The 26,668-nt window shown below is 39.7% G+C and overlaps 1 protein-coding gene across 1 annotated transcript in view; it reads left to right on the top strand.

The window, feature by feature from the left end:
• CORIN (corin, serine peptidase) overlaps positions 1-26,668 on the top strand; it is a 256,114-nt gene that overhangs the window by 169,339 nt on the left and 60,107 nt on the right. Inside the window, exons 7-12 of the mRNA XM_032274329.1 lie at positions 2,433-2,540; positions 6,040-6,150; positions 7,593-7,709; positions 11,118-11,225; positions 20,587-20,818; positions 24,062-24,207. Of these exons, the coding sequence (XP_032130220.1) occupies positions 2,433-2,540; positions 6,040-6,150; positions 7,593-7,709; positions 11,118-11,225; positions 20,587-20,818; positions 24,062-24,207 (822 nt within the window). The remainder of the gene's footprint in view (positions 1-2,432; positions 2,541-6,039; positions 6,151-7,592; positions 7,710-11,117; positions 11,226-20,586; positions 20,819-24,061; positions 24,208-26,668) is intronic.

Here is a 26,668-nt window from a genome sequence, read left to right as displayed (position 1 = left end):
AATGGGACCCCTTCCTGACACCTTACACTAAAATTAACTCCAGATGGATTAAAGACTTAAACATAAGGCTTAATATCATAAAAACCCTAGAAGAAAACCTAGGCAAAACCATTAAGGACATAGGCATAGGCAAGGACTTCATGACTAAAACACCAAAAGCATTGGCAACAAAAGCCAAAATAGACAAATGCGATCCAATTAAACTCCAGAGCTTCTGTACAGCAAAAGACACAATCATTAGAGTGAACTGGCAACCAACAGAATGGGAAAAAATTTTTGCAATCTAGCCATCGGACAAAGGGCTCATATCCAGAATCTACAAAGAACTAAAACAGATTTACAAGAAAAAAACAAATAAACTCATTCAAAAGTGGGCAAAGGATATAAGGATACGAACAGCCACTTTTCAAAAGAAGACATAAATGAGGACAACAAACATGTGAAAAAATTCTCATCATCACTGGTCATTAGAGAAATGCAAATCAAAACCACATTGAGATACCATCTCATGCCAGTTAGAATAGCAATCATTAAAAATTCTGGAGACAACAGATGCTGGAGAGGATGTGGAAAAATAGGAACACTTTTACATGGTTGGTGGGGGTGTAAACTAGTTCAACCATTGTGGAAGACAGTGTGGTGATTCCTCAAGGACCTAGAAATAGAAATTCCATTTGACCCAGTAATCCCATTACTGGGTATATACCCAGAGGATTATAAATCTTTCTATTATAAAGACACATGCATATGTATGTTCATTGTGGCAATGTTTACAATAGCAAAGACCCAGAACCAACCCAAATACCCACTGATGATAGTCTGGACAAGGAAAATGTGGAACATATACACCATAGAATACTATGCAGCCATAAAAAATCATGAGTTTGTGTCCTTTGTAGGTACATGGATGAATCTGGAAACCATCATTCTCAGCAAACTCACTCAAGAACAGAAAAACAAACATAACATGTTGTCACTCATAGATGGGTGTTGAACAATGAGAACACATGGACACAGGGAGGGGACCACCACAAACTGGGGTCTGTTGTTGGGGAATAAGGGAGGGACAGCATGGGGTAAGGAGGTCGGGGAGGGATAACGGGGAGAAATGCCAGATATAGGTGATGGGAGGATTGAGGCAGCAAACCACATTGCCATGTGTGTACCTATGCAATAATCCTGCATGTTTTGCACATGTACCCCAGAACCTAAAGTGCAACAAAATATATATTAAAAATAAAAATTAGGTATTTTTTGTAAAAACAAAACAATTAAAAAAAAAAAAAAACCACATTGCTGACCCCCTGAGTGGTGAGCAGTTATGCACCTATCAAAGATCAAGGATTATTCTTAGGACCACATGAGTAAACAAGCTATTTAGATAAACACTCCTACCTTCCCTTTTTATCTGTTCTCTGCTGTTAGCTCATGGTAAGAAGATTAGGCCCTAACTTCCTCCCAAGGCTTTTGCAAAACCTTCCAGCCTTCCAAGAAGATTTGCCTCTTTCTAATTTTTCCACAACCCTGACTTATCTCCTTCATTGTCCCAATACCATTTGTTGAAAAGAGCATTCTATTTCCATTGAATTGTCTTACACACACTATTTTATTAAACTCTTCTTTCAAACCCTAGTAAGTGGTTGATTTTGTTCCAATTTCATAGTTCAGTTCATAGACTCCTACACTTGAATTACCAATAACACACTAAAAGTCCCACAGCTAGTAGATGGAAGAACCTGGATAGGAGTTCTGGTTTACCCAAGGACAAGACTTTATTTTCTTATAAAATCAGAAAAGCATTTCCTCTGAATATTGCGTATTTCAACATTAAACTATGAGCGTCCTGAGATTACATACCACTTCTCATTTTTCCATTGTAGTCTTTGGAGAGTACTTGCTTATTTGAGGATCACATTATGAAACATTCAATTGGCTTTAGCAGTAATGTTTATGTGAAAGGAAATAACAACTCTATAATCTAAATGACTTATTTTATTTGTTATGTTTATATTTACCACTGGCAAACCTGGACTTTCAACTCTAAATAAAACGTAAGAGTCACTGAAGTCTATTCTGCATGAACAGGAACTTCATTAGGAATGATGGTGAATTGAGAATGTCTTTTCTCATCTTTGACAATCAAGGATCTTTCAGGTGACATAAAATGGAAGTCAGAGAAACACATCAGAAAGTGATAAAATCACTTGGCTTGGGAGCCAGAGGGTCCTATTCCTGGTTCTGCAGCACTTGTTAAGTGGCCTTGAACAAGTCATAGTATCTCTTTGTGCCACCTTCTCCTCACCTATAAAACAATAGGTGTGGACCAGGTTACCATTAGGTATCTCTTCCATGATTGGCTTTTGTTAAATATTGTACTACAATAGCATTCTGTACAGCTCTGATGACACATTGGTGGCTTCTTTTATTTACAGACTGCAGTGAGAATCTGTTTCACTGTCACACAGGCAAGTGCCTTAATTACAGCCTTGTATGTGATGGATATGATGACTGTGGGGATTTGAGTGATGAGCAAAACTGTGGTAAGTAGTATTGTTTCCCCAAAGGTTTTAATTAAAAATCACAGAAATTTATAACCAAGAATTTGTAGTTCACTATATGTTAATACAATTAGCAGTTTAGATTACAAAATGATTGGTTTCTGGTTTTTTAGAAGGAGGAAGTTTGCTCATTCACTGTCCTCAGTAATGTCTTATGTGTAAATATAATAGATAAATAACTGTATTAAGAAAATGTTTAAGAAATAGGATGGGAAGACTGGTAAAGGTTGTTAATGCTTTAATAGTTTTTTTCCTCTCCTCTAATGTGTACTGTTCTCCTCTGGTTAGAGCCAGTGGCTTATGTTAGATTTTGGGCCCTTAAGCAAACTTTGAGGGCAGATATATTGTCTGTACCTGGTTCCCTTATTACATGTGACCAAAGTCCCCCCTTTTATTTAATCCCCAAATAGTACAAGGAACACCTTTGTAGCAGCTACACCCAGGGTTAGGATGACACCTTTGTTTTGTGTACAAATGCTGAGCTTATCTTTTAATGAATAAACCTAATTTTTAAAGAGTCATGTTCAATTCTGAATGCCATCTCATGAATTAAAATCAGCAAAATTCCTGTTGCTCATTTACTTTTTTGGCTTTGTGACTAGCTTCAGAATTTTTAGGCAGTATATTTTTGAGTGATGTAGGAACTTTGCAACATGAACAAAAGGGCAAACTGGGATGAGGATATGCCCTGGACAAATGATTTGAGACAATGTCCAGCATTAGATAATATCAAAATAAATGTTTCGAAAAGATCAGGGGTATCATCAGAGGAATGCGTTGGAATCATGAATGTTGGGAATAACTCCATGCTGGGAAACCTGGTGGCTTCTAGGAGCACCGTCTAGCTGCCACTTGCTGTATCTGTAAAAATATTTTTAAATGTGTATGTACAGACCATTCCTGGGTGACTACATAGATGTGGTTATTGTTTTTTTCTGGTAACAGTTTATTTTTATTTTATTTTTGACTGACTCATAGTAGTTGTACACATTTACTGAATACAACATGATATTCTAATACGTGTATAATATATATAATGATCAAATCCGGGTAATTAGCATATCCATCGCCTCAAACATTTATCATTTCTTTGTATTAGGAACATTCAAAATCTTCTCATTTAGTTATTTGAAAATATACAATAAATTGTCATTAACTATAGTCACCATCCAGTGCTATAAAAGCCTACAGTTTGTTCCTCCTATCTAGCTGTAATTTTGTATCAGTTAAGCAATCTCTCTTTATCCCTCCTCCTCCATACCCTTCTGGCCTCCAGTAACTACTGTTCTACTCTCTGCTTCTATGAGATCAACTCTGCATATGAGTAAGGGCCTGTGGTATTTGTGTTTCTATGCCTGGCTTATTTCACTTTACATAATGTCCTCCAGGCTCATCCATGTTGCTACGAATAACTGTATTTCATTCTTTTGGCATGGCTGAATAGTATTCCATTGTGTAGACGTACCATATTTTCTTTTTCCACTCGTTTTTTGATTGGCACAAATTGATTCCATATCATCGTTATTGTGAGCAGTGCTGCAGTGAACTTGGGGGTGCCGGTGTCTGTTTGATTATACTGATTTTCTTTCCCTTGGATACATATCCAGAAGTGGGATTGCTGGGTCATATGGAAGTTCTGTTTGTAGTTTTCTCAAGAACCTCCATACTATTTTCCATAATGGCTGTACTAATCTACATTCAGATGTGGGTTATCTCCTGGGACTGACTAGTCTTGAGACAAAGGACGAGGGGAAATTGTAATTATATACATCACAGAAATGATAGTTGCAGGAGGCCATAGAGTTCATCAGATTCAACCCTTCTCTTTACCAATGAGATAACTAGGAAAATGCAGGGAATTGAAAAGGAGTGAGTGTAGGTTGGTAGTTGGATAGGTTAGTAGAGAGGGCCAGAGTGTAGGTAGCATGTGAGGAAGAATGGTCTTAACGGGTGACATAATTCCTCTGAAGACAGCAGGCAGTTGTGAAGTTTGTGTGTCTGGATGCCAGTTGTCTCCATCTAACAGCAATAATTACCAATTTCCTTCAGACCAGCCTCTGCCCTGGCCCCCTGTGCTCCTCTGGTTCCTGCTAAACACCTCTTTTGCTTTTCTTCTTTTCTCTAACCCATGTCCTTCTCATACTTTGCTTTATTGACCCAAAACACCCTTTCAGATCTGCGGTCACTCCAGAAGTCTGTCTACGACCATGGCACTATTACTAGACTCATTACACCTTCTCATCGAATCTGTTATTCATGAAATCACATACATCTTCCAAAACGCTGCTTATATTCAGGGTTTACCACTTCTCATGGCAAAGCACCCTGTGGATTCTGCCCTTTGTGAGAGGGAACTTACCGCTCAGTTCTTTTTCAGTGATATATAAATTGGGACATGAAGTCCAGGCTAAAAAGAATCATGAAAATAACATACATATTTCCCATTGCTTACCCAGTGGCTCTTTTGGATAGAAGGCCGGGCATGCTGGCATGTCCTTGTAGTCTCAACTACTTGAGAGGCTGAGGTGGGAGGATCACCTGATCCTAGAAGGTTAAGGCTGCAGTGAGCTGTGTGAGCTATGATCACAACACTGCACTCCAGCCTGGGAAACAGAGAGAGACCCTGTCTCAAAAAAAAAAAAAAAAAAAAAAAAAAAAAAAAGATAATTTAATTAAAAGCTTGAGCTTAGCATCAGGAGAGATGACAAGGAGACACTTGCTTTCCCAGTTTGCCAGACAGGTAAGTTATAATTCCCAGAAATGTGAGAGAACTGTTACAGATAACATCAAATCCGCTAGCTTCGTGAAACACAAATCACAGTTCTGTTTTTCTTACCAGGGTAGAAACCATAAATTTTTCATAAGGAAATAAAATGACGACTAAAGAAAACAAAAGCCAACAACAATAAGAACAAATTGGCCAGGTGTGGTGGCTCACTCCTGTAATTTCAGCACTTTGGGAGGCCGACATAGGCAATCACCTGAGGTCAGGAGTTCAAGACCATTCTACCATCCTGGTCAACATGATGAAACCCTGTCTCTACTGAAAAAAATAAAATAAAATTAGCTGGGCATGGTGGCACACACCTGTAGTCCCAGCTACTTGGGAAGCTGAGGCAGGAGAACTGCTTGAACCAGGAGGTGGAGGTTGCAGTGAGCTGAGATTGTGCCGCTGCACTCCAGCCTGGCAACAGGGGGAGACTCCATCTCAAAACAAAGAACAAACCATGGGTCCTGAGACAACTAGGGTAGTGTTACTTATCTGAAAAACAGACGCATCTTACCTCACCGTGATGGTGGTCAGTGGGGCACATGTGTGGAGAGGGCATGGCATTTTAATTGGGCCAGACCTATTGTAGAAATGTTATTAAAGGTATTGGAACCATTGGAACAGACTCTCTTCAACAGGAACCGGGAGCCATACAATCCTGCCTGTTTGTCACACTGGTTCTTTGCATCCTCATGGTTTTCATTTCTCCAGATTGCAGTCCCACAACAGAGCATCGCTGTGGGGATGGGCGCTGCATCACCATGGAGTGGGTGTGTGATGGTGACCACGACTGTGTGGATAAGTCTGACGAGGTCAACTGCTGTGAGTGCTCTGAGGATGTTTGTTTTGCTTATTTTTCCATTTCTGATTGTTTGGGCTGTGCTCAATGTTAACTTCTATACTTAAGACTCACTATATACGCAGCATTCCAAGGGAAAGATTCTGATACTTTGGTTCTAGCCTGTAAAGATCTTTGAGTGGTGGGATGACAATAGCAATGGACTGCATGTGACTTCCACACCTTTCCTCCCAAAACTCCAAGCATCATTTGGCTGATCTGGCCAAGTGGGCGTCTGTTTTCTCTCTCATTGCTCCATATGTCTCTTTTATGCTTCTATGACTTTGTCAAAGGTGATGCTCTTCCCACAGACTGAGAAACCTTCCTTCTGCACACAATATATGAGTAGTTCAGTTCCCTGTAGGAGTGCCCTAACATGTTCTCAGGGGCCATTTGTGGAAGAACATGGAAAGAATCATCAGCAAGAAGAGAGCCTTTAATGTCCAGACAGTGACACAGAGAGTGCATGATAGGCCAGGTGTGGTGGCTCACACCTGTAATCTGAGCACTTTGGGAGGCTGAGATGGGTGGATCACAAGGTCAGGAGTTTGAGACCAGCCTGGGCAACATGGTGAAACCCTGTCTCTACTAAAAATACAAAAATTAGTTGGGTATGGTGCCTACAGTTCCAGCTACTTGGGAGGCGGAAGCAGGAGAATCGCTTGAACCTGGGAGGCTGAGGCTGCAGTGAGCAGAGATTGTGCCACTACACTCCAGCCTGGGAAACAGATTAAGACTCTGCTTCCCCCACCCCCCCAAAAAAGACAATAGGTATAGAATTTAGAGAACTGATAGAAATTGGAAGGTTAATGGACATTAGGTCATTCCTTTCAAATATCAGTTGTCATAAACAAGTGTTAAAGTGTTTATTATGTGTTAGTTACTCTGCGAGTTCTTTCCCATACATCATTTTGTTGGCTTTTGAGGTCAAGTAGATAAATCATGAAATATTTGGGCTTGGAGTCCAAAAAGCTTGCCTTCACATTCTGGCTGAGCTCTTAGCCATGGGACTTTGAGACAAGCAGTATACTCTCTAAACTTTAGTTTTTCAGCTCTAAAACAAGGATGATAGTATCTACTTTACAAGGTTTATGTGAGAATTTGAGATTATATTATATACAATGCAGTTAGCACAGCTCTTGCCAAAAAAGAACCCTTTACAGATTGCCATTTTTATTAGTAAGTAGGAGCATGATACTTCCATCACTAAAAACAATCATGCAGTTCTCAAGAAAAAGTTAATTTTTGGTAAGTGTTGTTTAATGAGGTGGGAAAAATTCTAGAAATGAAATCAATGATATGTTCATTTGTGTATGCAGAACACCCTGTTTCTTAGTGATGCCTGATAAATGGCTATTGTTTATTTGATGTGCAGACTGACAGAAGAATTAATAAATAAAGTGAATATCATTCTGACCCTTCCTAGCCTGTCATAGCCAGGGTCTGGTGGAATGCAGAAATGGACAGTGCATCCCCAGCACGTTTCAATGTGATGGCGACGAGGACTGCAAGGATGGGAGTGATGAGGAGAACTGCAGTGGCAGTAAGTGTGTCCCCCCACCCCAGAACATGCCTTTACTGCTGGTCCTCTCCTTGGGAACAAAGTAAAACATTTGAAGCTGCTTAAGTAGGATTCCCATATAGATAATCCCAGATTGCCAACGCAGAGAGCCTCACAGCCCTCATCAGCCAGGAAACACTTTCTTGTGCTAAACATAATTCTCAAGCAACTTACACTGAAAATCATTCCTCAGGGTGAAGGGGGCGGGTGAGACACCTGAACAGCACAGTCAGATTCACTTAACTGTTTGATGGGGAAAGTCGAGATAAAGAGAGAAGTTTAGTGTATAGCATCCAATTAAATTAGATTAGATTCCAGTGAGAAGAAATTGGTTTCTGAAAGGAAATGTAATGACTTCTTAAAATAATCATGTGCAGAGAAGCAGTTTAGTGCCTCTTATTACCAAGCAATACACTTTAAAAGGATTTAATATCTGTGTGTGACTCTCAAAAAGAGCCAATAAATTGTTTTTTAATTGTAACCATTTCTGTCAGAAAAGAAAGTTCTACGCAGATTGTTTTAAGCTCCAGTGTTTGTGGAAGCCTCACAGTAGGGGCTGGGTGAGGATATCTGTGGACTAAAAAAATCCCATTAGTTTTTACTGCACAGGCACAGCCTAGTTGTTAAGAACCTGGTTGTTGCAGCCCTGATACCTGGGATCAAGCCTCGATCTGCTACATACTATATGGTGACTTTTGGCAAGATACTTACACCCCTTTTAGGTCGCAGCTTGTGTTTCTGTCCACTAAGAATAGTGATAACTACCTCATAGTGTTGGCACATAGTGAAAACTCAATATATGTGAGCTTTTATTACATGACTATTACATTAAAGTATAGCTTGGGCTGTGTATATTCATAATCAGCCAATGAGACTGTCACCTATAGATACATTCGTTTAGTTGTAATACATATTGATCATTAGAATAACTTTAATGGAAAAGTGCCCAAGACCTAAAGGGAGAGCTTTTCAATCATAGACTTATTACATAAAAATAATATATAAAGAGTGCTTTGTTTTACTAGTTTTTAAATTCAGAAGGAAATCCTTTATTAAACTCTTCTTTCTAGATAATTCAACTCTGAAATAATTTTGCATTTTTTATGATGAAATGGCAGGTTTTGTAGAATATTTCCTTACATGTGTGAGATGTAAGAAAGTAGTATGATAAAACAGATTTAAAAGTAAAATTGTAGTATCTTTATATTGTTCACTCTTACGAATTCAACTTAAAAAATGCATATTGTGGTGTTTATATGTGGCCATCCCCTGGGAATTCAGTAGCAAGCAAAACAGCTGATGGAGCTTACAGACTCTTGGGGGACATAGGCGTGCTACGAATTATTATGCAAATCAGTGTCTAATCAGACAGCAAGAGAGACTAAGAAGGAAAATTCAGGGTGCTTGGATGCCATTAATAGTGTGTATGCCCTGGTAAAGGGCCTCGGAACAAAGCTTCCCTGAGGAAGAGATCCTGGAGCTTAGGCCTGATGGATGAGTGGGGATAACTGAGAAGAGTAGGACTTGAAGAGGCAATTGAGACACAAGGCACCGCTTGACCAAAATTCTGAGGTGGGAAGGTGCAAGGGTGTATGGGAGGACCATGAGAGAAGGCAGGCCATTGTGATTACAGAGCTGAGAACAAAGGGGAGCCTGGTACTCAACACTGTGTAATTGTCAGGATGGGTTGCAGGCTTATTCTGCTAGACAGGGCTGGGAAGGAAAGTGGGACCTGCTTCTTCTGAGACTTAGGGTCTTGCTGAAGAGTTAGGCCTTTGAAACTCTTCAGACTCTGCCCCTGCCTACCTGTCTAGTCTCTCTGACCCTCTTTCTGAGTGGTTGAAGCTCCAGTGACTTGACCTGTGCACCTCCCTATTCCAGGCCTTTGCATGTGCTGCTTCTCGGCTTGGAAAACCCACCCTTTCCTCTTACCATGATGTTGAAAAGTCCTTTGAGAAACTTCCCCATGCTGGTCTCGTTGGCTTCTATTGCTCTTTAACTGTATTTTAGCTGGGCACAGTAGCACATGCCTGTAATCTCAGCACTTTGGGTGGCCAAGGCAGGAGAATTACTTGAGACCGGGAGTTTGAGACCAACCTGGACAATATAGTGAGACCCCCATCTCGATGAAAAAAATAAATAAAAATAAATATTTTTATCCATAAAGCAGTGATCACACAGCATCAGAAGGTTTTGTTCAGGTTGATACCTCTATCAGAGCACAAACCACTTCCCAGGGGGTATCATGCCCTTTTATCTTTTAATGTTCAGTGCCTAGCTTGTCACATAGATTGTCACATGGGAGACACTTAATATTTGCCAAAATAATGAATGCATGATGTCAATAAAATCTCCTCAAGAGCCTAAACTCACCAAAATTGTTTAGGTTTTCTTTGAGAAAAAATTTTGACCCTGCTGACATTAAAAAACAAAAAAAGAGAGACAGCTCTTTTCTGCAAGGCTGTGATATATTAATTTCCATGTCAGTGGTACTAGAAAGGATAAATATTCCAGTATAATAAACATTGTCTTAGAATTATAGATAAGAGTGATTATATATACACACGTACTATTATTCATACTTAAAAGTGCCTTGCAAGGTTGTCTAGATTCCAGATGACATGCCTGAAGGTAATTGATCATAATGGGGAGTGCTAGAACAGGCAGTATTTATTACCCTATCCATTTAATCTACAAACGACCAGGAAATCAATGGGAAAAGCAGTTTCCTCTCTACATACCTTAAGGAAAAACCATTAGGGCAAACGCTGATATTGCTGCTGTCAGTCACTTAGAAACCAGAAACCCAGTTCTCAAGTCATCACAGCTAGGCTGATGACACTCTCCAAGACATATTGAAAATATGGATAAAAACTGCATTATGTTACACTTGTATTATGATAAAGTGTCCTTATCGTATTGGTGTTGATGCCCTATTTATTACTAGAGAAATTATTTTTTGAGGGAGACTAGAATTGGGAGCAAATGAGTCTTTAAAAAAAGTCAAGTAATATTCAGAATTTCAAGATTTTATAATGTTCTCTCTCAAATCTCTTGAATTTTATTTTGTAATCAAGTATTGGCACCTATGTAAAAAGAAAGAACTATTTTTTCCCATTAAATGCACAACCACCTGTTTTTAGTGTCGTTTGTCTCTTATTTCTTCATTCCTATTTTGGAATACCTGGATTGTATTTAGTTGCCAGGAAAACGAATCCAGAAAGCACCTATTCAATATATATTCAATACTGCTGGAGAAATTGGAGAGAAATTGGAAAAAATTAAAGTTGCATTATTCCTCAGCTCCACCAGACATTCCTGATCCTCTGGATCCTTGGGTAAGGAATTTACAGATGATAAAAGCCAATGCGCCTTTTCCTCCTTCTGTAGGTCAGACTTCATGTCAAGAAGGAGACCAAAGATGCCTCTACAATCCCTGCCTTGATTCATGTGGTGGTATCTCTCTCTGTGACCCGAACAGCAGTCTGAATAACTGTAGTAAGTACAACAGCTGACAAATGCAATTGCCATGTGAAAGCATGCATTCAGCACTTTTCTTATGTGTTGACATTCAAATACCGAAATCTGGAATCCCTCCAAAAGAGTCTACCTATTTTCTTTTTCTTTTTAAGAGGTCGCATGTGGTAGCAGAAGAGAAACAAAATGGTCTTAATGAACTTAAATCAGAAACATATGTGTCATTGTGAATGACTATAAATCCACATTGCTTAATATCATTACTATTAATTTCAACTCAGCATTAGTTTTCTGCATTATTTTCTTGACTCCATCTGTAGGCAGATGCTGTCTTTCTTCCTTTCTAAAGCACAGCTTCAAAAATGGAAACTTTAACCAAGAAGCAAATATGAAGTTCATAGAAATAGCCACATACAACTTAGACAGTCTGTTCTTTTTTTTTAAGACAAAGTCTCACTCTGTCATCAGGCTGGAGTGCAGTGGCACCATCTTGGCTCACTGCAACCTCTACCTCCTGGGAGTTCAAGCGATTCTTCTTCCTCAGCCTCCAGAGTAGCTGGGATTACAGGCATTCAGCACCCTCAGGGATCCACCCGCCTGGGCATTCCAAAGTGCTGGGATTATAGGCAGTCTGTTCTTTTAATGAAATTTATTCTCACCTTTCCAGGAACTCTTATGGCCTATAATGGTTTTGGAACCATTATGCTCATTTGTTTCAGTGACAATGTAACAGCTCCAAATGTAAGCAAGTGGCTCTAAAATGACTTTCAGGAGGAAGAATTACTTGGGGAAGACAGAATGGGCAGAAGTGAAAGAGCACCGTAAGGACTCACATGGGAAATTGAATCAGAAAATCCCCAGCGACTGATTTCTAGTAATGATTTCTGACTCCTGGGCTCTGTTTTCATGTTATACTCACCTCTTTCACTTTTTCTAATGAACTTTTTGCTGCATTTTCAGGATGGGATTAGAAATTTAGAAGCAGGTCAGTCAGCTTTCAGTTTGCAAGAGGGTATTATTAGTAGCAGTAGTATTTTTTTTGAGACAGACTCTGGCTCTGTCACCCAGGCTGGAGTGCAATGGCGTGATTTTGGCTGACTAAAACCTCTGCTTCCCAGGTTCAAGTGATTCTCCTGCCTCAACCTCCCGAGTAGCTGGGATTACAGGCACACGCCACCATGCGCAGCTATTTTTTTTCTTTTAGTAGAGACGGGGTTTCACCATGTTAGCCAGGCAGGTCTCAAATTCCTGACCTCAAGTGAGTCACCAGCCTTATAGGCGTGAGCCACCGTGCCCAGCCAGGGTATTACTTCTTAATCATGTCCTCTCAGTCCAAGGCCCTTGGAAGCTGGGATGCTGAAAGGCTCAGTCCTTGTATTTGCTGCAGTTTGGGGGTCCTCATTTTACCTGGTGACCTTTCTGGGTCAGTGTAGAGCTTACAGTGAGTGCCTCTGTAATTGTTACACAGTCTCAAGGGGGTGAAAAAAGGAGGCTAGGAAGGGGGTGTAGGCAGGCAGCTAAATAAAAAACCAGACTGGCCAGATGCGGTGGCTCACGCCTGTAATCCCAGCACTTTGGAAGGTCCAGGCGGGTGGATCACCTGAGTTCAGGAGTTCGAGACCAGCCTGACCAAAGTGGAGAAACCCTGTCTCTACTAAAAATACAAAATTAGCCAGACTTGGTGGTGCATGCCTGTAAGCCTAGCTACTTAGGAGACTGAGGCAGGAGGATTGCTTGAACATGGGAGGTGGAGGTTGTGGTAAGCCAAGATCACGCCATTGCACTCCAGCCTGGGCAACAAGAGCAAAACTCTGTCTCAAAAACAAAAACAAAAAAAAACAAAACAAAAACAGACTGAGGGGACTGACTGTGGCATTTAAAAATTCTTTGCCTGGGCTGGGTGTGGTGGCTCACACCTGTAATCCCAGCACTTTGGGAGGCCAAGGCGAGTGGATCACCTGAGGTCAGGAGTTGGAGAACAGCCTGGCCAACATGGTGAGTGAAACCTCATCTCTATTAAAAGAAAAAAAAAGTATTTGCCTGGAAGCACATGCCCACCCCTCCTCCATTTCCCATATGAAAGAACAGTATATATTAGTCTAGCCATGAAGTAAACACACTCAAACTGCCATTTTACTTTCTTTAAACTGATTTAAATAGAACATATCTATAGATATGCGCGCGCGCGCGCGCGCACACACACACACACACACACACACACACACAACATATTTGGGCCACTGTTTCCATTGTTTCATTTTGCTCATCTCCCCATCTGCCATGGAAATTTTTCAGAGCGATTTCTTTACTTCACCTTCAATTTGAATAATGACAGTGTCAGCACAAAGACGTGTTTATTATTAATGTTTTGGGGGTTGTTTGACATGAAATGGCACTTACTATTAGACTCAAAAATGTAGAAAAGGCAATGTTAGCCTGGTCAAATTTGGGTAAAGAGTAAGTGGGTGTATGTTATCCTATTTTCTGTATATTTGAAATATTTCAAGTTCTAAATATTTAAAAATATGTTGTCTCCTGTCAAAAGAATAAGATGCAGAAAAGGCCACTGGATAACTTTTGGCTCATAGAGCTGACCAATATTTGTAGTGTGTCCACGACGTTCCAGGCATCAGGATGGGCGCTGGGCTTTCTCATGGAGAAGAAAGGAGACAGGCTTCTAGCTTCCTGGAAGTCACTTTTCAGTGTGGGAGAACATGTGGTCATCTTCCCACTCATATATTCTACATTGTGGTTCTCTTTAAGTTTTTTTAATACACTCAGTTTCCCTAGTGTCTCGCTGTCTCACCAGCTTTTTCATTCACCATGTATATTCTTGCCAACTTCTCTCCACATATATTCAGCAAATGTTTGCACAAGCTCTCTTCTGAGTGAAAGGCACTAGGCTAGCCACTTGCCCTCATTACTCCTGTGTCATTAAAAATGGCCTGTGTGCCTAACTTCCAGTTGAAAGTCAAGATGTTATTCCTGATTTTTGAAAGAACTTCAAGATGATATATGTGTACTTCGTTCTCTGTAAAGACAAGTGGCATCTCAAAAATTCTTCACATACTTGATAATATGGCTAATTATTTGAAGATGTTTTCCACTCTCAGGGGCTAGTATCACTCAGCTTCTGAGGCACGACTCAACAGTGCTTTCTTAGTCTGCTTGATGCCAAGGGAAAACGTGAGTTTGGAGAATGTAGTAGATATTCTATCTGGTGGAGACAGCCTCTCACTGGAGTTACTGAGATTCTCGTCCTTGAAAACTCTGATTCTTGCCATCCCATAAAATATTATGTGACTTTTTTTTTTTTTTGAGACGGAGTTTCGCTCTTCTTACCCAGGTTGTAGTGCAATGGCACAATCTCCGCTCACCGCAACCTCCGTCTCCTGGGTTCAAACCATTCTCCTGCCTCAGCCTCCTGAGTAGCTGGGACTACAGGTGTGCGCCACCATGCCCAACTCATTTTTTTTTTTTGTACTTTTAGTAGAGACGGGGTTTCACTATGTTGACCAGGATGGTCTCGATCTCTTGACCTCGTGATCCACCCGCCTCGGCCTCCCAAAGTGCTGGGATTATAGGCGTGAGCCACCGCGCCCGACCTATGTGATTTTCTAATGGTCCCTGATGATATACTGGGTGGGACCCAGTCATCAGTATTTTTAGATTCTACAGATGACTTCAATGTATAGCCAAGGTTGCGAATGTGTTGCTCTAGTGCCTATTTATGACTAGGCTGCAGGGATATGTGAGAACTTTGAAATAGAATACAAAATGGTTTGTGTATTCCAATGTGCATTTTTCAGTGGAGAAGGCTTATTTTAAATTCACAGAAGTACGTGCAACTTTTTTTTTTAAAAAAAGCCTAAAAATCACTTTTCTGATGGTGCATCATTTTTTCAAGAAATAGCTTTTAGAGCCTGTGTTGCCAGGTCCAGTCACAACCCAGCAGCTTTAACATTTCTGTACCATGTTGGGAGGCAAATTACAGATGTATCCTTGCCTTTGAGGCTAGGAGCAGGAATGCTATTCCCCTCATTCTGGTGTAGAGGGACTCATTCATCACTTCCCCCTTGTGGTATGCAATCCAGACAGCGGGGAGAACCTGCAAGGGTGACTCCTGGGCATGTCTCTCCTGCCTTCCTGTGCCCATGCTGACCATGGCTGTGAAATCCAGGCATGGCTGTCATGCCCCAGGCCCTTCCTTAAGCCTCCCACAGTGTTCATCAGCCTTCAGTTCTATACTTACTCATGCATTTTCCCCTTATTCAACACCAAGGAAGAAATAAACAGGTTTGCTTTTTGAATAATTCCCTAAGAGTCTAGCAATTTCCTGCTCTCTCTTTGCAAGCTTCAGTTGGTAGGAGTAAATGGTACAGCATAGTCATGTGGCAGAGAATCCAATCACCGTAATGATTACAGACTTCTGCCTTACAAGCTAATAGTAGACAAGAGGAATGATGTATTTACAAAAGCATCTCCATGTGCATTTTCTAATAAGTGCAAAAAAATGATTGAATAGATTATTACCATTTGGTAACACACTGAATTAATGAGTCAAGACATAGAGCCTCTCCAGCTGCTAACATCACAAAAAGAGGGAAATCAGAATAATGTGGCTTCTGGTGGAAAAACAGCTCAGCCACCTCTAGTCTTGCCAATGGAATGAAGCCCAGTCCAGTCTTGTTGATTCAGCTGCCAAGGTTTGGAAATAGAGAAGGTGGGGAACACGTTTAGCCTCACCAGGAGTGTGCAATAAGCGAGATTGCAAAAGCTGGTATGCTCTACACGTCAAATCTCTGGGTTCTTCAATGCTTACTTGATAAAGAAAAAGGAATGAGGGAGGAACCCAAAGGCTATGAGAGACTTAAAAGACAAGTTTCAAAAAATGGGCAAGCCTAAATTACAATACCCAGGGATGGTACACACTTAGGTAATAAAACTATAAAGAAAAGCAAGGAAGTGATGGTGATAAAACTCACTAGTTACTTGGGTGGGGGGGCAGCAGGGAATGAGAAAGTTGAGATGAGACAAGATATATGGAAGGTTTCTGGGGTGTCTGTGCGAGTTCAGTTTCTTGACCTGGGCAGTAGTTATAAGGATGTCTACCTTAAAATAACATCAAACTATTAAAAATAATAATGTTAAAGAGAGACTTAGAGTTTGAGGCAAAGTTGAATTTTTGAATTATGGGTGCAGCTAGATGTAGAAAAGACATTTTTCCATGTAAATGACCAACATCTTTAACATTTCTGTACCATGTTGGGAGGCAAATTACAGACGTATCATTGCCTTTGAGGGTAGAGGCAGGAATGCTGTTCCCCTCATTCTGGTGTAGAGGGACTCATCCATGTCTAGAAATACATGATTTCTAGTAACTTTAGAACATTACATCATAAGGATGAAACATCATTGAGTTAATAATCCCATCTTTAGGTTGAATTGAAAAAATCTTGTTTCAGACTTTGAAAGGTGGAATACCATTGAGATTCCACCAAGATTTTTTTTGACAGATGTTTATTAAACCTCATCTGTGTTCAGGACACTGTACTGGTACGGCATCAAACTTACATCAGAAACACAGATCCGGCCGTAAAATATCCTCATGTTTGTGATGCGATCTCCCTCTAGTGGCAATTGTAAATCAGTCTCACACGTGAGCCTGATACGATGAAAAAGCTTGTTGACATCATAAATCATGGAATTTGGGGTTGAGAGGTATACTGAGAGTTCATCTTGCTTAGCATCCTGTGAAGAATGCCTTATGAAGGAATAAAACACAAGATCCAATAAAACTTACCGCATTCAATAAAGATCTCCAGAATAATATATGATCATTACTTAATCCTCTTCTCTTCCTTGGCTCCTAAACACTTAAAAGTTATATCTTATCCCAAATCAAAAGTGATACATTCTCCACATATCAAAAAGAGAAAAGTTATTCATGTGACATATTGTATTAATTATATTCAATGAAATACATCAATAAAAAGTTAAACCTTGATGGGGTGGTAGAGAAAGAGAGAAAAGAAGGGTATGTACAAGGAAAGAAAAGACTGCATCAAAAATATCCATAAATGTACCAATTGTGTAAAATTATAAGTATCTTAAAGAGACCAGGAAGAAAAGCATAGAGTTAGAGCTACATGTGCTGACTAGTAAGATGGTCATGACAAACCAGCAACAAAAGCAAATTGAAGAGTGGTAGGAATGGGATGCTTCTGCTTTGGCAAAAGCAAACACAAATCTCTGTCTAAGTGTACAAAGGCAATTATGGATAAATGTGAGCAAGGGAAAGACATGGAAGCATTCAGAGCCTTCTGCTGGCTTGCAGGGAAGGTAACAGAAAGGGGAGTGGAGAGATGTTGAATGTTTTCTTTCTGCATCTTTGTATTGTTTTTATTGTTATGAAAAACATGCATTTTGTAATCTTACAACAAAATATTTAAATGTTACTTCTTGTATTCGTTCAGACTGCTATAACAAATCACTATTGCTTAAAAACAACAGACATTTATTTCTGACAGTTCTGGAGTCTGGAAGTCTGAGATGAGGTTGCCAGCATGGCCAGGTTCTGGTGAGGACCCTCTTCTGGGCTGCAGAGAACTGACTTTTCATTGTATTCTCACACTGTGAGAAGGGTGCGAGAGCTCTCTGTGGTCCCTTTTATAAGGGCGCTAATCCCATTCTTGGAGGCTGCACCCTGATAACTCAATCACCTCCCAAAGGCTCCACCTCCTAATATTACCACATTTGGGGTTAGGATTTCAACATATGAATTTTGGGGGAACACAAACATTTAGTACATAATGTCCAACCCCTGCTTCACAAATTACAGGAAAGGATAAACTGAACCGACCAACCCCAAACCTCTCCCATCTACTCTTCTCTCCACTCTGGCTCACCCTCAAGATTATGCTAACCTTGCAGTGTTGTGTCTTATTCAGGAAACTGAGAGTCATATTACACTTTGTCCGTCATTTTTTTTTTATCAGGCCAGCGTCAGCCTCCTTATAAATATAATGCCTGTGAAACCCTCGGATTCTTTAAATTAAGAAGTAGTCCTGGAGATGTTTTAATATTTCAGCCCAATCCTTATCGTGAATCTATTTGCATGGATACCACTTCTTAGTCAAATAATTAAATTTAATTTGAATAATTACTCTCAATAAGGCATGGGGTCTTTGGTCTGCCTGGGTGAATTTTACCAGGACGCTTGCTTGCTTGCATCTTCCCTCAGGGAATGTGGCACATCTACTTCAAACAGAGACAGAGAGAGAGAGAGAGAGAGAGAGAGAGAGAGAGAGAGAGAGAGATGGAAGCCTGTCCGCTGTATTCCCCCAAAGCTGCCCAAACCCCATTTATCCCTGGAGGGAGTGTTAGTCTGTTTTCACGATGCTGAGAGTGGGCAATTTACAAAAGAAAGAGGTAAAATGGACTTACAGTTCCACATGGCTGGGGAGGCCTTACAATCACAAGGTGAAAGGCACTGCTCCTGTGGCGGCGGACAAGAGAAGAATGAGAGAGCCAAGTGAAAGGGGAAACCCCTTATAAAACCATCAAGATTTCGTGAGAGGCTTACTACCATGAGAAGAGTATGGGGGAAACTGCTCCCATGATTCAGTGATCTCCCACTGGGTTCCTACACGTGGGGAATATGGGAGCTACAATTCAAGATGAGATTTGGGTGGGACACAGCCAAACCGTATGAGAAGAATTCCCAGGTCACTGTTGCTCTACTTCTTCCCTTTGGGCTTCTAGCATTTTGTTCAATATGGCTGTCTTAGTATATTCAGGCTGCTACAATAAAATACCATGGGCTGGTTGGCTTAAACCACAGACATTTATTTCTCACTGTTCTGAAGGCTGGAAGTGCAGGATCAGGGTGCTGGCAGACTCGTCTCTGCTAACAAGCTGCTTCCTGGTTTGCAGACAGTTGCCCTCTTGCTGTTGCTTCACATGAGTGAGAGAGCGAAAGCTTTAGTCTCTTCCCCTTTTTATAAGGACTTAATCCCATATAAACTCCACCCTCATCTAGACCTCTTCTAAACCTCATCACCTCCCAAAGGCCCCACCTTCAAATACCATCACATTGCGGGTTAGTTACAGCATATGACGGGGATACACAAACGTTCAGTTTAAGCAAACGATCCTAGTCTGTTCACATTCTCCTACAGCTACCATCACGTGCATCCTTTTTTCTACCAAGATTGTGGAGTTCCTCAATGGCAGAAACTACATTTTTCATTATTCTTACATTTACAGTGCCTAGAATAGTCCCTGATACATTTTCCTTTCTCCATTCTGGTACTATGCTAGGTACAGACTTGAGATCAAGAGATAAAGTCTCATTTCACAAAAATCTCGGGATTCTGTGTGAGAGGCAAGTAAATAAAGACTATGGCAAAATACAATGAGCATGTGGCGGGTATGTGCCTAAGATGCTATGGCACTCACAAGAGACTCATTCTGGGTGTAGTAATGGCAAGAGTGGTTGGCCAGGAAGGTTTCCTGGAAGAGGTATTTGTACTGAGTCTTCCAAAACACAGAGGAGTTAGCTTGGTGGGGAAGATGGGAAAGGCACACCAGGCAGCTGGTGCTGTATGCACCTGGCAGCTAGACCATGACAACATCTGGGGAGATAATTATGAGCTTGCCATTAAAAAGGAGGTAAGAGAGGAGTCAACAGTGTGCATAAGGACATGCAATTCTTAAAATATCTGGTGTCACAAGGGAATAGAATTCATTACAGCAGAGTAACTGATTGGATAATCACAGACAATGAAGCTGGAAAGTTAGGCTAGGGTTGAAGTTTAAAAGAGCCTCAGATTTCAAGCTAAGGGGTTTGGACTTTGTCTCATTAGCAAGAAGTATCCAACAGATCTGAGCCTCTTCTTGCCCTGAAATCTTGGAGCTTTATATTTAAATACATTGATCAACAATAAAACATATTTTGATAGAAGTTATCTAATTGCCTATTTAATAAAATTAATTAACTTTTTTAGTGGCAGTGAAGATGGTGGGGCTATCCTATTTTAGTAGTAATGAGTAAATCAGAAGAAGAAGATGAATTGGAGTCAATAAAAGGAATGATGAGAGAATCATCTTCAGATAAGTTGAGCCAAAGGAAAAAATGAGGAAGGACTTTCTAAAGCATGATGCTAGCAACTACGTAGACATAAATAAATCTTCATTGCCAGGGCATTTCACTAACTAGCTTATTTATTTCCGATATCCATAAAGAATGTTATATACTACTGGCATTCTAGTCTTAGCTATCCTAAAGAAAGAATAAAATAGACTTCAAGTTTGTAAAACTTAAAGAAGTTGTTTTTATAAGTGAAATAGAAAAATATTTGTATGTATCTTTCTTCATTAGGTCAATGTGAACCAATTACCTTGGAACTCTGCATGAATTTGCCCTACAACCACACAAGTTATCCAAATTACCTTGGCCATGGGACTCAAAAGGAAGCATCCATCAGCTGGGAGTCTTCTCTTTTCCCTGCACTTGTTCAAACCAACTGTTATAAATACCTCATGTTCTTTGCTTGCACCATTTTGGTACCAAAGTGTGATGTGAATACAGGCGAGCGTATCCCACCTTGCAGGTAATGTGATGGGATCTCCCTCAGTACCCGTCTTTTGCCTCAGAGAGAACCAACGGGTGAAGGCTTAGCTGAGTTTGGACAGAGTAAATTTCCCTAAGGAGCTCTGCATTTAGCAAATGGCATACCCTCATATTTAACAAGTAAGACAAAGAAGAAGTTGCAAAATGAGTATTTGAGTCAGAGTTCATTAACAAAGTACCAAACAAGGGAGTTGTGACCTTTCTTTGATGATAGTTTATGTTTTAATCAAATAAATTCACATGTATTTCATTCTGTTGTATTAAAAAACATTTTTTTAAAAAAGTATATTAGTAGAAAAAGGGTATATCTGCCTCTTTTTCTGGAAACATTGATGTGTTTAAAATGCTGCACTCTGACAGCACTTGTGTCATAACACAGGAGACAGAACGCCAGCCTCACAGGCTGGACAGGGATTGACATCGCTCATACTTCTCTGCCTGTTTGAATGAAATAAGACATGCTATTTCAAGAGTATAGCTTGGACTTTTAATATGAGTAATATTCCAGTGTCAAGGGTATTGTTCTGGAGTTCATGTTTGGATTAAAATCTTGGCCCTTCTCTAGTTTCTGGATAGCCCTTAGACAAATTCCCGAGTCTCTCTCAGCCTCAGTTCCTTCACATGTAGAATAAGGAATGGTTCTTGGGTTGTATTGATTTGAGATCAAATGAATGTGCATGAATGTAAAGTGCTTCTGATTCATTGTAACTCCTGAATAAACAACAGCTATGGTGATAGCACAGGAGCACAACAACTTCATGGCAGTTTGTTCCTTTGCTGTGCCACGTGTTAGGCATTGTAGTCAGAGGATTTGCATATACAAGATGACTCTCACAGAAGTGAGTGAGTTGCTACTCTCTTCAGTGCTGTTTTCCCTTAAGGGGTGAGTATACAGATGTGCTGGCCTAAATATGAGTGACAACTACAGAAACCATATGTTGGGATCAGAAGTCACACAGAGGTTTTTTTTTTTTTTTTTAAAGCAATACTATTAATATACTAGACAGAAGAGAAAACAATAAATTATATGCTGAATACCAAACGGATGACAAAGTAAGGGCATCTATAGAGACAGAACAGGAAATAATAAAATTTCATAATGACTTGGGGAACTGAACAAATTATACCAATAGAGTGAATAAAACTTAATGTTAACTTGTGTAGAAATAATTCTGAAAATTTCTGTTAAGTACATTTAAAAGTATCTCTTTAAAAAATCTACCAATTTTATGTTAAAAAGCTGTTTTTAAATCTTATTTCACTTTTGCTAAACAAGGTCAGTGATAGTGAATAATTTCTTTTAATAGTACTTAACAATTTCTAGTATTTGACTTTCTTTTCATATGTAGATAAAAATTTCTCTAATGCAGCATCTTCTGCTGCAAATGTAAATGTGAATTTCCATCCAGATATAATTTGTAATTTCAGGGTTTAAGTTCCATATTAAAATGCTTAAGACGAGCATGATCCTGAAGTGTTGTTCAATCAAAATTTTGGCAAATTTCTTTGAGATAACTTTAGTTCTCCTTTTCAGGTTTACCCATACATCTTTCATTTTCAGTGTCTATCACTACGAATTTTATATTTTGATGTTTGTTTATAAGAAATTTTTGAATACCATATAATAAGTTCATAAAGTGATACATAGTTGTTTTTCCTGCTTTTGCCAGGTCTATTGATTAATTTTAACAATGAATTTTTTAGTTATGAGACTGAAAAATCTGACATTATCGAGTCCTTACAAGGGACTAAATACTTGATGATTGTTAAACGCTGTAGTGCAGTCAACCTTTTAAGTGAGGTGCGTATCATCGGAATTGCTGTCTATGGCTGATCACAAGGATTATGATAAGAACAGCACCCTCAGGGGTTGTGTTGCTGTATATTGTTATGATTTCCATTTACAGAAAAAATAGGAAGTGGTAGAATCAGGCACTATACAGTCTTCTGTATAAATATCATATTAGTAAATTAAAATAGCAGTTGCAATTGAATTACACATATTTTTTTATAAATCTGCAACAAAACTAGTTAGCTCAGCAGACAGTTATCAAACACTATTGAACTTTCCATTTTTCCAGACCTAATATAGGAATACCACGGCTTTATCATCACGCTAAATTCCTGGACTAAACTAGTGTTGAGTTATGCTGTGCTTTGTCCAGACTTAAACTTAGAGCTTTCTCTGAAACTTCCTCATTTGATTGTTACACTTTCTCTACCAGTTTTGGGCAAGACTGGAGCTGTCCTTTCTGGAAGATCTGTCCCCCAATTTATTTTAAAAATGAGAACTTGGTTGAGATTAGTGTAAAAAAAGTGAAACTTTTGAGAAGTAAGAGTATTTGAGCGTATTTAGAATATTTGAGTCCATTAAGAGTTTATTGGCCTAGGAACTTGCTTTGGTTAGGTTTTTTTTTTTTTTTTTTCAACTAATGTAAGTAATTCCTTAGTAATATATGGTGACAAAAATCATGTTTTTTCCATAAGAAGTAAAAAAAGAAGTAGAGAAATCTTCTGTGAGGCACTCTGATACTTTAACCTAAAAATATATTGGGGACAAAAGACATAACACACATGAAAGCACCTGGTTCAAGAGTTAGTATATCATTTCTTTAAAACAACAAACAAACATTTTAACTGACTTGACCTCAACATCAGTGAATTCGGGAGGAGTCCTAAGCTTTTCAACAATATTGATGGAAGCTGAAGTAAGGGAGGCCATGCCCTAGGTAAGCTAGGGTGGCACATGAGATGGCTCGCAGGGCTGGTCTGCAGAGGGAGAGATCTTTGAGGATGAAGGTGTTGTATAGATTCAACAACTTTGGCGGCAAACTATCCGAAGTGATGTTGGGACTTCCCTGTTTGGAACAAAAAGTTGGAGAATGTGTCTACTTCAAAGAAGAGAGAATGCAAAAGGCAGTGTGGAGAAGGCAGTGTGGAGAAGGGAATCTGTGTCCTGGAAACATCTTTAGACCTATTTCTGCAATAAAATTTCTTTTGGTGAAAGTATGGTGTTGGAATGTATAGTCTTTGCAGAGAGATTACTTGTTTTGGTTTCCCAAATACCTTTCATTTATATGTGCATCTTTTATATCCACACCCACAATACATGCCACATACACAGACCCACACACACAGAATTAAAACTTGATAGAAGTTTATAACATCTGTCTCAGATGGAGCTATTTCTGCTTCTAATGTTTTGTCTTTCTTGTTCATGTAGAGCATTGTGTGAGCATTCCAAAGGACGCTGTGAGTCTGTTCTTGGGATTGTGGGCCTACAGTGGCCTGAAGACACAGACTGCAGTCAATTTCCAGAGGAAAATTCAGACAATCAAACCTGCCTGATGCCTGATGAATATGTGGAAGGTTAATATTAAAATTAATTACAGTGGGTATTTAACATGGATGAACATGTTACCTACCTTTTGAACTTCTTCTATTTATGGTTTCTTGTTTGTTTGTTTTCTGTTTAGTTGCCAGTCAGGCTGCTTAGGTGAGTGAATTTGTGAACTTAATTGCATTGAAGAATTTGGCACTCATCTGTTAGATATCGCATTCATTTTAAAAATAATGAAGTTATCTTCTATTTCTATTCTTTTATTTTTGTGGGTACATAGTAGGTATATATATGTATGGGGTGCCTGAGATATTTTGATACAGGCATACAATGCATAATAATCACATCAGGTAAATCACATCACCCCAAGCATTTATCCTTTCTTTGTGTTACAACCAATCCAGTTATACTCCTTTAGTTATTTTTAAATGTACAAAAAATTATTGCTGATTATAGTCACTCTGTTGTGCTATCAAATACTAGATCTTATTCATTGTATCTAACTATATTTCTGTACCAATTAACCATCCCTGGTTCTTCCCACTACTACTCTTCAAAGACACTGGCAACCATTGCTCTGCTTTCTAACTCCATGACTTCAATTGTTTTAATCTTCAGCTTCCACAAATAAGTGAGAACATAAGAAGTTTGTATTTCTGTGCCTGGCTTATTTCAGTTAACATAATGACCTCTTCTTTTATCCATGTTGTTGCAAATGACAGGATCTCATTCCTTTTTAAGGCTGAATAATACTCCATTGCATATATGTACCACATTTTCTTTATCCATTCATCTGTTGATGGACACTTAGGTTCCAAATCTTGGCTATTGTGAATAGTGTTGCCACAAACGTAGTGCAGATATATCTTCTATATACTAGTTTATTTTCTTCTAGGTATATACCTAGCAGTGGGATTGCTGGGTCATGTAGTAGGTCTACTTTTAGTTTCTTGAGAAGCCCCTAAATTGTTCTCCCTAGTGGTTGTACTAATCTGCATTCTCACCAATAGTGGGTGAGGATCCCGTTTTCTCCACATCCTTGCCAGCATTTGTTATTGTCTGTCTTTTGGATACAAGACATTTTAATTGGGGAGAGATGGTATCTCATTGTAGTTTTGATTTGCATTCATCTGTTGGTCAGTGATGTTGAGCACCTTTTCATATGCCTGTCTGTCATTTGTATGTCTTTTTTTTTTTTTTTTTTTTTTTGAGACGGAGTTTCACTCATGTTACCCAGGCTGGAGTGCAATGGCGCGATCTCGGCTCACCGCAACCTCCACCTCCTGGGTTCAGGCAATTCTCCTGCCTCAGCCTCCTGAGTAGCTGGGATTGCAGGCATGCGCCACCATGCCCAGTTAATTTTTTGTATTTTTAGTAGAGACAGGGTTTCACCATGTTGACCAGGATGGTCTCGATCTCTTGACCTCGTGATCCACCCGCCTCGGCCTCCCAAAGTGCTGGGATTACAGGCTTGAGCCACCGCGCCCGGCCTGTATGTCTTCTTTTGAGAAATGTTTTTTTCAGATCTTTTGTCCATTTTTAAATCAGATTTTTTTCTTTTTTTTTTCCCCATTTATTTATTTTATTGCATTTTAGGTTTTGGGGTACATGTGAAGAACATGCAAAATTGTTGCATAGGTACACACGTGGCAGTGTGATTTACTGCCTTCCTCCCCATCACCTACATCTGGCATTTTTCCCCTTGCTATCTCTCCCCAGCTCCCCACCCCCCACCATCCCTCCCCTATTTCCCCCCAACTGACCCCAGTGTGTAGTGCTCCCCTCCCTGTGTCCATGTGTTCTCATCGTTCAACACCCGCCTATGAGTGAGAACATGCAGTGTTTGATCTTCTGCTCTTCTGTCAGTTTGCTGAGAATGATGGCTTCCAGGTTCATCCATGTCTCTACAAAGGACCCAAACTCATTGTTTTTGATGGCTGCATAATATTCCATGGTGTATATGTGCCACATTTTCCCTATCCAGTCTATCGTCGATGGGCATTTGGGTTGGTTCCAGGTCTTTGCTATTGTAAATAGTGCTGCAATGAACATTCGTGTGCACGTGTCTTTATAGTAGAATGATTTGTAATCCTTTGGATATATACCCAGTAATGGGATTGCCGGGTCAAATGGAATTTCTATTTCTAGGTCATTGAGGAATCGCCACACTGTCTTCCACAATGGTTGAACTAATTTACACTCCCACCAACAGAGCAAAAGTGTTCCTATTTTTCCACATCCTCTCCAGCATCTGTTGTCTCCAGACATTTTAATGATCGCCATTCTAACTGGCATGAGATGGTATCTCAATGTTGTTTTGATTTGCATTTCTCTGATGACCAGTGATGATGAGCATTTTTTCATATGTTTGTTGGCCTCATGTATGTCTTCTTTTGTACAGTGTCTGTTCATATCCTTTGCCCACTTTTGAATGGGCTTGTTAGTTTTTTTCTTGTAAATCTGTTTTAGTTCTTTGTAAATTCTGGATAT

Source organism: Sapajus apella, unplaced genomic scaffold (genome assembly GCF_009761245.1).
Source record: "Sapajus apella isolate SASKATOON/1434 unplaced genomic scaffold, GSC_monkey_1.0 scaffold5, whole genome shotgun sequence".
In the NCBI taxonomy this organism is placed as follows: domain Eukaryota; kingdom Metazoa; phylum Chordata; class Mammalia; order Primates; family Cebidae; genus Sapajus; species Sapajus apella.
Note: the sequence above shows the minus strand (reverse complement) of the source record. Positions and strands in the feature narration are given on the sequence as shown.